General features: G+C 40.5%; 1 protein-coding gene across 1 annotated transcript in view; it reads left to right on the top strand.

The window, feature by feature from the left end:
• Positions 1-12,246, top strand: part of LOC307249724 (copine-9-like) — a gene marked incomplete at both ends in the record, with an annotated part of 148,692 nt that overhangs the window by 9,744 nt on the left and 126,702 nt on the right. Inside the window, 1 exon segment of the mRNA XM_080026575.1 lies at positions 7,847-7,887. Coding sequence (XP_079882701.1) covers positions 7,847-7,887 — 41 coding nt within the window.

The following is a 12,246-nucleotide window of genomic DNA, read 5'->3' as shown; positions in this document are numbered from 1 at the left end:
TCGCTCTGCAGAGCAGCAGACTGAGAGATCGGCTTTATGAAACGCGCACATTATGTAAGTGATCACTGTATGAATAAATAGCGATTTAACACTTATATTAACATAAATAAACTGCTTACTTCACCTTTAAATTACATTTACATGAATATTTATTGATTGTGGATTTTCCACAAGTATGAAGGAGGAAACTTGAATGCTAAGATTTTTAAACAAGGTAAATTGAACTGAGTTTCACGAGATTGTTGTATGTTTTTTTCTAGCATTTCCATTGCGTTGCTGCAAAGGCATCTAAGGGCTGCATTGCATCTGTGATGGCCGCACAGTGTGGCAGGCGCTGGTGCATGCAGAGTGAAATGCCAGGTAGGCCAGTGAGCACAGGGAGCCAGCAGTTGTCAGTGGGAGAATGTCAATCACAGCAGGGTAGGGCTCTGATTGGATGCCCAGCCCCCCATATCATGTCCTGAAGGTCTCATTGAAAAGGCCACATTACAAGCAAAAACCTTTGTCACCCTAAATGAGATTAGTAGTGTCTCCCAGAAGTTAAGCTTCAAAGACCCAAGCTGATGTGCGTGTGTGTAGCATCAAAGGAAAGCCTTTATAGTGTTCAGGAGTAAAGAAAGCAGTTGTAGTGTATGTGTGATTATGTTGGTATTTCTGTGGAAAGGTGTACGCTGGAGTAGTTCATTGTCCCTTGTTTTTCAGAGACATGGCAGTTGTTGTCTTATTGGAGTCGAGCAACCCTCCATAAATACAATTCAAATGTTCACCCAAAGAGAAATGCAAGAAGACTTAGTAGGAAACCATTGAAAATTTGACCTAGAAAGTTGAGCCTCATCGTTTTATGTCCTTTCAGGATATGGTGCTGCTTATGTTTAAACTTTTATTCCAGTTGCTTGATATATTATAAATTGACTGATGTCACTCTACATACAGAAGCAGCTTGATCATAAATGTACTGCTATTAATTCAAAAGCCACTGTGTATACCCAAGCCAGTCAGCATACTGTGGAACACACACATAATGTAAGACAGAGCCGGCCCGAGGCATAAGCGAACTAAGCGGCCGCTTAGGGCCCCCGACTGCCTGGGGGGCCCCCTAAAAAAAAATGATGTTTGATATCAACATCATACTATGCAAATGTGAGTTATCATACAAAAAAGGAATACAATGTTTTGGTCTAGATAATTAATAGCCTAAAAATTTAATCAGTTCATCTGGGAGGAAATCCGAAATTGTCACGTTCACATCCATGCACAGTGTGTATTGAGTTTATTTAAAAACGATTGGAAATGGGGCTGCCCTCAGTTGCCCATACACTGTGTATAGTCTATAGCCTATTTCAGCCTTGTCTGTGGAAAAAAAGATACAGTAGCTGGACAACAGAGTTCTTCTGCTTAGTTCCTCACACTGCATTTAAATGCATTCACTATATTACAGAGAAATATGTCCCGTAAAAGAAAAAGAGCTCCAAGCCCAACCCATAATATTTTATTTTATATTAATATTTTTATGGAAAATCCATGTGTCCTTCTTCAATAGCTTCTAATTCATTTGACCCAGTGTCTCCAAATTATTTGTTCACACAAAATTTCTCAGATTTAGCCTCTTAATTTTCCTCTCAAAGTGCACCAGATTCATGCATTTCACTTTAAAAAGGTTAAAAAAATCTCCTGGGGGGGCATACCCCCGGACCCCCCTAGGAGGGTCTGAATCTCGGCTGTATAATATTTTCGCACAGCCGCACAGTGGAGGCACTAGCGGAAAACACTGGGTGAGTTTCAGCAGCGCTAACATTGGAGAGGGGCCCCCTAATCATATTTCGCTTAGGGCCCCCTGAAGGCTTGGGCCGGCTCTGATGTAAGACATAAATTAAAAAGCGACACTCCAACATACAAAAGGGATGACGTGATTAAGCATTTAAAAAACCCCTCAGCAAATGTCTCCAGTTCCCTGCAGATCTACCGTATGCAGCAGGCAGCAGTGTGAGGCACGCACACACACAAACACACACACACAGACGCGCACACACACACGCACGCACGCACGCACACACAAACACACACACACACACACACACACACACACACACACACACACACACACACACACACACACACACACATCAGACACGCACACACATACTGTACACGCCATCTCACATCTTTAAGGCTATTTATAACAGAAAGATGGCACCAATAAACAACCAGGGATTCTAACATGAAAAACAAAAACAAATTAATAACTGAAATATAAAATAGGACAAAACATTTGTATACATCCTGGCTTCACCAATCATCACCTCACAATGTAGAATAATATACTAGGCAGATAAATACTGTAATCCCAAAATCTGTTTGTAGGCCGTTTTGTAAATATGCTCATATCAACGGGGAATTAGGTGAATTTTGTTGAAGCTGTTAAAAGGACATTACTGTAAACAGTTTTCATTGGACACCACAGCTTAGCTACCAGCTCCTTGCCGCTCTATCAGCCTATGTAATGCAATGCAACTTTTGGCTTGACTTTTTTACTTTATTATTTTTTTAATTAAAGCCACTACGAGTAACATGGTCTGTTGGCAGCCCGCTGTCGCAAAGCTGTTTTCTAGCTTGTGCTAGGCGTGTGAGTGTCAACTGAGAAGGGCGCAATATGGTGCATGTCCGTGTGTTGAAAGTGTGAGGGCAGACTCTTTTCGGCTCCGTGAGAGTGGTTAGTGACACTGCATCAACTAATGCCAGTCAGTGCCACACACACCTGATTGCAATGAGTTGATGCAGCAGTGTCACCTAACTACTCTCTCTCACGGAGCTGAAAGATTATGTGTCCTCACAGAAAGCAAATGAACGAGAGACGGCAGTTAGTATGGATCACGATGAGGTAATGTGTTTGTGTTGTTGATGTAAATAATGACTATTTCAGATGAATAATGGTTATCTGATGATGGTGATGAAGCAAAGCAAACTTTGTGTTAGTACCAACAGCTCATTCATTTAGGAGTAAACACTGCAGTCTAGTTTGCTCCTGTGAAATTGTATACACGTTGCTTGGCAACGCCCTCGTCCCGCCCGTAGCCTATATCACTCTCCCTTTTAGCTTTTCTTCATTGCATTCTCTCTTTTTTCTTTGATGGTTCAGCCCCGTTATCAGTCATTATGACGACAAATAACTGTCTCAAACAAGGCTCCCTCTCCCCTTCCCTCACCTGGAGGGATAGGCCTCTCAAATCGCGTTGCTGCGCTACACTGAAATCTGCGACCATAGAGCCTGCCATAGCCTGCACGAGCGAACCGAAAATTTGACTGGGTGTGTGACCAGACCAAATACAATAATAAAAACTATATAAAAACGTCTTTCTTTGCACTGATGGTCTCGTTTGCTGTTAAAGGTAATTTATGATTATGAGAGGAAACATGAGGCTGTTTAAAATATATTTAAATGTTACCCGTAGCTGCTTTAAATGCTCACTCTGTTATTATTATTATGATTGATACGCATAGGCCCGGAATACAGACAGGCAAACAGGACCTATAAATGCATTGATGGAGAGATGTCAAAACAAAGGGCAGCCTATCTCACAGAACGTTTCAAGCAGTTAGGGGTTTGGTGCCTTGCTCAAGGGTCACCTCACCTCGGCAGTGCCCAGGAGGTGAACTGGCACCTCTCCAGCTACCAGTCTGCATTCTAATACTGTATTGGTCCATGCTGGACATGAACCAGCGACCCTCCGGTCTGTAACCCAAGTCCCCACAGACTGGGATACTGCATCCCTCATTTCTCATTGCAATTTCACTGTTTTGTAGAGAGTGAAAACTGTAAGGCAAAAAATAGTAAACTATGCTGGATGAAAACATTTGCTTGGAGAACCCATATGGCTCACGGACTTGAACATACTTTATGTCTATCAGGGGAGGGCTGCTTTCATGAGGCCCGCACACGGACATGAACATGCAGTTTGTCGACCCGAACAGACCCACGTGAACATGTGAGGATGCACTCTGCTGCTCCCTGCTGTCTCTCTGACTGGTTCCTCGTCACTGTGACAGTCATAAACCTCTAGAGACACGTTACAATCTGTCACACTGACTGCTCCTCAACTCCACTGGGTGTGTTATCACAGTCCATTCTCAGCCATGTTTCTAGAAGTGGGTCATAATCCGGGCCGTGATTTACTGAAGATTATTTGGAACACCGGAGAGAAAAAGAATGCATCTTTGCTATCATGAGGCAGACTAGTGTTGTAGTACTCCAGACCGGTCTCAAGACCATTTCTTAAAGTTCTCGGTTTTCAGCATCGACTGCATTTTTTACTTGGTCTTGTCTCGGTTTCAGACAGAGAGGACTCCAGATTTTATGTCAAAATCGATCCAGACTGTGGGGATATTGCAAAATGAAAGTCCCAGTGCCTGGTCAAAATAAAGCCCAATAAGATTATCAGGAGCCCGTAGCTCGGCTATTAAATATATAAGTTAATTTATTTAATCAAAGTAGTGTTTTGAATATGCTTTTATTGATTTAGAAATGCTTTCATAGCTTACAGAAAGAAACAAAAATTGTCTTGGTCTTGTCTTGCTCTCTACTTCTCGTCTTGTCTTTGTCTTGGTACACTTGGTAATGACTTGGTCTGGGTTTATGTGGTCCACTCAGGCAGGCTATGGGCTACAACCTCACGAGTAATTTCTGTTAACGTCTTTTCAACTTCACAGCAGTCTGTACCTGTCAAGTTTATTCTCAACATTGTATTTCATCTTTCTTCTTGACATTTCGACATTCATATTTTTTCTACAATAGCATAATAATAAAATTCCTTCCTCATTTTTTTCTCTCTCCCGTGGCCCTATACTCTTAAGCACTGGCAGTGATTTGATGTTACTCTGTTATGCTCTTTTGTGTGTGTGTGTGTGCGTGTGTGTGTGTGTGTGTGTGTGTGTGTGTGTGTGTGTGTATATATTAATTTCCCCTGCTGCAGCTCCAAAATTATGAAATGTGAAATCCTCATTTGTGCCAACTTTAATATTATTATTGACCAGGGAGTGAGAGCTTGCACCTTAGCTCATGTCCTTCCAGTTTCTGTATTTGTCGGGCGGATGAGCTGACTGGAGAAACTCCAAAGCCACCAATAAACAGAGACACATTCACATTGTGCCCACACTAAAGTAATTACACACAGGACTTGGTGACTGCGTAGTGCCGTAATGCTCGGAGGGAAGGGAATGAAGCTGGTGGAAGACAAATGGCTTCAGGCAAGGAGGACTGAATTTAACTTTTAATGGCAGCTTCTTTTTTAGCTCAAACGCTTTTGGCTGCAGTCCTTAGAGGAACAGCTTATGTTTGAGGCCAGACACAATTTTGAGAAGTTTGTCTATTTAGCTTCAATATTGTCCCCTTTCATACAATTATAAATCAATGGTCCAAACTGTACATTTCTGTGTTTATTTGACTTAATCTTGTCTGTTTGTGTCTGTATATTTCTCCTATACAACCATTTTTAACAGCCATTATCTCAACATTCATTTTTGGTTTTTATCTCAACTTCTAAAGCACTTACGTCACCTAAACTTTTCCCTTCTTAAAACCATTCTGAAGGTTATTACAGAAGGATTTGTTCATATGTTGTTAATTCTCCGATTTATGATACATTTTCTTTTTAAAAACATGCTAAAAAATGCGTGTTTAACAGGGTTCAACATAACTTTTTTTTCCTACTGGCCCGCCGGGCCAGTGGATCCGAGTTTTACTGGCCCCTTGTATATTTTCACTGGCCCTGCACACACTTTTTTTTCTTCATAATTTAGTGGCAATAATTTTAATACCTGTATTAGAAAAATAAATATATCTAAAGGGAATATCTACACAGTATAGATATTCCCTTTATACAGTATAGATATTCCCTTTAGATTTGGTTATTTTTCTTTTAGTTAATTATATGAAATGTTGATATTGCTCATACACATAATATAAAACCAGGCAAACATATTGAATTTGAAGCCTGCAACTGAAAGTATGTTGAAAGAGTGGGCCAGTATTTTAAAGTCCAGTAGCTTGATGATTGTTTTTATTCTTGAATTTGGGCAGTTTAATGAATAGTTCACCTGCAGAAGTCATGTTCAAACATAAAAAAAAAATAAGAGATGAAGGTCTGATCATTCTTTGTGGTGTGGTAGGCTGTTTTTATTACTTTCTCTATATGCATTAGGGATGTGAATGTGTCGACCGAATGACCGGTTTTCCACTTGCGCTCAAGTTGACTTTAAAAATAGAATAGAAATCCGAAAATCAGTGGGTTATGCCGTTTTTTTTAATGGGAGATTTCACCGTGTACGAGTTCACGTCTGGTCGTGAGCGCGCTGCAGGAGTGTCACTTCTCCATGAAGTGTCAGCTTCACATAAGAGTCCAGTGTGGGACCATTTTTTCAAACTATTGATAAAAAACAGTGCAGTGCAAAACATGCAGCATAAGTTAAACGCTCGTCTAAGACTATGACGTTAAATCACCTTAGAAACACACAATGCCTTCGTCAGATCACAGCAGCGTTTCACCGTGTGATCTCGCCAGCGAGTGAGCCGCCGCGCAGATGAACTGTGGTTTGTGGCTAAAATAATAACCGGGGATATTCTCCCCGTTAGCGATTTCAATGGGAAAGACTTCCGCGATCTGATTGAATGTCTCGAGCCTGAAAACACAGTGCCAAACTGCGCGACTATAGGAACTGTACAGTGAGCGGAGTCCCTCCGTTCGTTTCTGTACAACCGACACAATCACCGGAGACGCATTCACAGCGTTTAAATAAAGCCTCTCATTTGTATTACCATTGGGGCTTGCATGCAAATACTGCAACATTACGGCGGCAGATAAAGGAAAAGCGCAGTTATCATTTTCTGCACCTCAACCTCTGCTGTGGGAAGAAAGAAAGGGGGCAGAGTCGATTGATTTGTCGACTCGCAGGCGGACGGCAGGCAGCTCTGCCAACGGAGCGAGAGTGCACCGCTTGTTGCTCTGCCTGTCAAAACGCCCACGCATCGGTTGTCCACTGGCCTTTCATTAAAAAAATATATTTTATATTAGGTTTATTATATTGAGTCTTAAATAAACAATGCTTTCATTCCGACTCTCAACGCGCATTTCAATGAACCATGATGTAGTCTACAAAAAGATACTGAACTGTGATTGGCCAGTCACTGGCCCGGGAGGGACAGTGACTAGCCAATCAACTTGCCCTGCATATGATTTTACTGGCCCCGGGCCATCGGGCTATACGTTATGTCGAACCCTGTTTAAGTACAAGTTACAATTACACGTTTTTCTTTCTTTATAACATTTTAAAAAGACTGTATCTGAAATGTTCTGCAAAAACTTTGGACACAAATGAAATGAAGATTTGATTTCTGGCTTTATCCAACATCTAGGTTTTGGGCTTGTTAAGAGATGCAAGTGTACGCATGATTAGTTGGATACCTAACGAATAAGAATCACAAGTAAACACTTAAATGCTCCGGAACATACCATTCCTGATTGGGGTCTTTCTACTTGTCTGACACAGTGCAGTGTTACTTTAGTAATGGGGTGCTGTAGTGAGGAGGAGAAATGAGAGAACAGCGATTGAGTTGTATGCGTGTATGATAAACTAATAGCTTGTTCTTCTTACATTGTGTATGCTAATTGTCATTATATATATAACTGGGATTTTTCTGAGGCTAATAAATCAGCATGCATTGATACGTTAATGCATATAGTGGAATATGAGCCAGAGAATGTTCATCAATTAGAAATGGGATTACATAGATGTATGATTTGATTTATGCACAATAATCTGAGATCTTCTAACCATCTTGTTCCCTTTGTTTCAGAAACCTGTTGGACATGGACACCTTCTCTAAGTCGGATCCAGGTAACTGATGCCCCTACAGTACTTCCCAGTCATACTTTGAATCAAATGCACTTCTCACGTTTGTAATTTTAGCTCGGGAGTGATTTTACCTCCCTAATGTAATTTACACTGCTTAACTCAAAGTGAATGTTTTCAATTACAGGCAGCCATTATTAAATCACTATTCCATGCTTATCAGTACACACAGTGACTCTTTCTCAGGGCGTTTACAAAGCAGCAGACCAGTGAATGGGACGATGTGTCCCACTGGTCAACTGGCTAACTGTTAATCAAGTTAGTTTGCAATTAGGACAAATAGACAGTAGCACAGACCGTATGATATACAGTATGAGCAGCAGTAGCAGTAACTGTGATTAGTATTACACAAAAGGAAAGGAGAGAAAGCGAAAGACATAGGAAAGAAAGAATAATTGGCAATTGACAAAGTGTGAAAGACAGAAAAACATGGCCATCAAGAGAGGCATCTGCTTGATTGGTGGGATTGAGACAGAGACAGACATGCGTTTACATCTTCCTCTGCTGGGATAAATACAGTAGTGCTTAGGGAAGAAGGGATTCACACGGTCGTACCGAGAACAGGGGCCTATCATGAACCAGTAAAGAAAAAGGGAAAACAATCACATTATTTTTGGCCTATGAAGATCAAGGGCCTATTATTCACCAGTAAATTTTTGTTATTTTTGTTTAAATAACATTGTTCGGGGCAACGCAGATCAAGGGCCTATATTGAGTTGAGCCATTAAAAACAAAACAAAGAGTTCAAAGAGAGAAGTAGCTTTGGGATAAGGGATCATTTAAAAAAAAATTGGAATGCTGAATGACTGGATTTTTTAAACCTGTATATTTTTGTTTCTGCTTTTTGGTATTTCTGTGTCTCCAAATTATTCCAGAAAATAGCTCACATAGGACACAGTTGATTTAGCCTTAGTTTTCCTCTCGAAGTGCACCAGATTGATGCATTTTACTTTAAAAGGTTCAAATTTTTCTTCCAGGGGGGCATGCCCCTGGACCCCCCTAAAAGGTGGGAACCCACCGCTGTCTCCTCAATAACTTGGAAAAACACTGTAACCAACCATGTGTGTTTGGTTATTAAAAGTAATTAGACCAGGAAGGGGTTATGTACATGTTACCTTAAGTGATTTTGTATTTCATCAATAGAGATATTGTGGTGTAGACAAACATGGCTTTAACACATCTGTATTGTAAGACCGCCGCCCGGGGGGGCCTACGAAACCTCTCAGCCCCAGGGCCAAGTGGCAGATAAAGGCAGCCCTGGCTTTGACAGGTACCTTCTCCTATAATTCATCACATCTACTGTACATTCTTACATTCAAATGGCAGAGGTGGGACCAAGTCATTGTTTAGCAAGTCACAAGTAAGTCTCAAGTCTTTGCACTCAAGTCCCGAGTCAAGTCTCGAGTCAAGACAGGCAAGTCCCGAGTCAAGTCCCAAGTCAATGCTGACAAGTCTCAAGTAAGTCCCAAGTCCTGCAGTTTGAGCTTCAAGTCATTTCGAGTCCTTTAACCAAAAAGTAATACTTTATTTAGCCTACCCACATCATGTACGCTTTTAAAATCTGTCTTTATTTATTAAAACAAGTGCAATTGAATTTGTGGAAAAAAAATGTACGGACATTGCACTTCCTAAATGCATTATTTACCAGTGATTTTTAACATTTAACTCATATTTTGCAATACTATTCGTCATTTTAAACCACTCCTTTACAGAATAAACACATTTATTAATTTGTGTTATGTTGACCACCTCGTAGTTTTTATACCCGAACAAAAACAGACACTCACACATAGGCTACATGTAGAAAAGGCCAAAGTTTACAGGTTACAGTGTTGTTATTTCTTATAGTGTGTTTTGTTCAGTGTGGATGACATTATAGCTGTCAGTTAGTGGCAGTGACATCAGTCGGCCGGAGAGTCTGTTTAGTAGGCTAAGTTTCCTTTCTCTTCTCCCTCGGTCAGGTGTGTGAGCGACGTGCATGTTGCCGCAGTAGTCGATCATTCCACAGTTGAAACGTGTTTATTTAAGTTTATGTGAATCACCCGTGTGTGAGTACATGCAGTCCCGATCGCTGTTATAAGTTACAGTTTATGGATGTTATTAACAGCCGCGACTCGCCGGTCGCAACAGCTGTTCTAACGTCTTCTCACGAGCGGAATATAAGCTTCTGTTCTTTTCCCGCGATCTATATGCGGTTGTGCCTGTGAAAGAAGGAAAATAAAGAGCGGATAAACCATACTCCTCTTCTCCTAGTCTCATGCTTATAATCTGACGTTTTTGGCCTTAAGTGGTGTTCTGGCCGACACCTCTGAAGTGAAACCAGTGATAAGCAGATCAGCGCGGCACCGGTACATGTACCAGTTTCCTCCGCTACACTAGGTTACATGATGAAAGATACAGAGCGGTAGGCCTACTTAAAAATATACTTTTTAATCTTTGTGTTTTGGGGAAAGTAGCAAGTCTTATCAAGTCAAAAGGCTCAAGTCCAAGTCAAGTCACGAGTCATTGATGTTAAAGTCCAAGTCAAGTTGCAAGTCTCTTTACATTTTGTCAAGTCAAGTCTCAAGTCATGAAATTCATGACTCGAGTCCAAGTCATGTGACTCGAGTCCACACCTCTGTCAAATGGCCATGATATTCGTCTCCAAATAAATTGTCAACACAAAGGTTACAGATCCTCTGGTTTCGATCCAGCCCTTTATATATTCCAAGTATCTAAATTCTGGTGATATTTACTCCAAAATAACAGATCTGCTTTTAGTTTTAGTTTTCTTACAGCAGACACTTTTCTAATTTGACCTCTTGTTTTAAATCCTACATACTGTAAGTGTGACAACAAGTCATGTTTCTGAGCTTGCTCTGCCACTTCTTAATAAACTGATCCATCATCCTTTGTTCAACAGTTAGTTTCAACCAGTTAATGTTGTTGCACTTTTGTGTGATCTGAATGTAGGACAATCCACAATCATCAAGTATTTGCTTTACCTGCAAAACCCAGGGTGAGGCATTTACGCCCTTGCTTTGCAAGCTGAATTGTACAGACCTTCAAAGTCCATCAAACCCTGCCATTTTGTGTGAATACAGTCCCTTTCACACTTGCTTTAAGTTGTACGTTTCATCATCTAAAACCTCAAACCGCCCCGGGGAAGTGGACATAGCATTTCTAAAAATCAAAATAAACACTTAGAGCCTTGTGCTTGTTATAAAAGACTGTCATTTGCAGCTTTTAAAAAAAAGCTGTTATAACGTCTCAATGGATTTCACACTTTTGAAAACATGAGAAGGAGCCTTGACGCGCGCGCGCGTGTGTGTGAGTGTGTGTGCTCTTACAGTATCTCAATCCCCCCAGCCTCATAACAAACTCCAACGTCTGTGATAGAAGCCAACTGATCTACTGTCAGTCTGTAGATTTCTATCTGGTCCATGGACTCCACATTACAGACACTCTCTCATCTGTTCAACAATCAGCGTTCATGATAAAACTCCTCATGAAACCCAAGGCCTCAAATGAACTTCCTGATTTTTGTCAGATTTGCTTCATGTGCAAGAGAACAACTAAATGTCAGCTGATCTTAACATAAAATAATCACATTGTAGGAGAGACAGGGAGTAGGTTTTCTACCGTGGCTTTAGAATGCCTTGAACTGTTACATTCTGACAATGATTTGGTTTACTGTACGTGGAGCCTTTTAACTCAGTTATAGGATAAGAATCATCTTTGCACTCCATTCCTGAGGTGTTATTACTTTACATTTATAATTCTATATTTCAAAGTCCGCTGTGCATTAAGAATATTAAATAAGACTGACCTACATTGCTGAGGGCAAGCGGAGGGACTTTGGTGAGCTCTGGGAGCCGTACACTGATATCATGACGGATGACAACTTAAAATAAATTTGGCTTTTTATAATTTTTTAATAATTTTTTATTTATTTATTTTATTCTTCTTTTTCTCTTTTTGTTAATTAATTAAAGTTTTGTATTTTATATATATTTTATTAAAATTGTTTGTTTCATTGTGCTGTAAAAGAAGACAAACATATTGCAGAAAAAGAAGAAAAAAAGAGAAGAATATTAATTAATATATGTTCTAATTCTATTGATATCAATAGAAAGATCAGAAATAAATTGAGTTGCAGATTTAGGAGATAATTTGCTTCTGGGTTTACTTACAGTTAGGTAAGGACGGTTGGCTAAACAAATGGCATGCACCCAGTCAGTCAGCAGGCCTGGGTCCTGTACTGAAAAGCCAATAGATTAGTGACTGGGCAGGTGGAGAGCATTGGTTGAAGGTATTGATTGTGTCAGAGGGGCCCTGGACTTCAAACCCTTCCACCCCACCAGG

The sequence above is a fragment of the Ammodytes marinus genome (assembly GCF_949987685.1).
Source record: "Ammodytes marinus genome assembly, chromosome: 4".
In the NCBI taxonomy this organism is placed as follows: Eukaryota; Metazoa; Chordata; class Actinopteri; order Uranoscopiformes; family Ammodytidae; genus Ammodytes; species Ammodytes marinus.
Note: the sequence above shows the minus strand (reverse complement) of the source record. Positions and strands in the feature narration are given on the sequence as shown.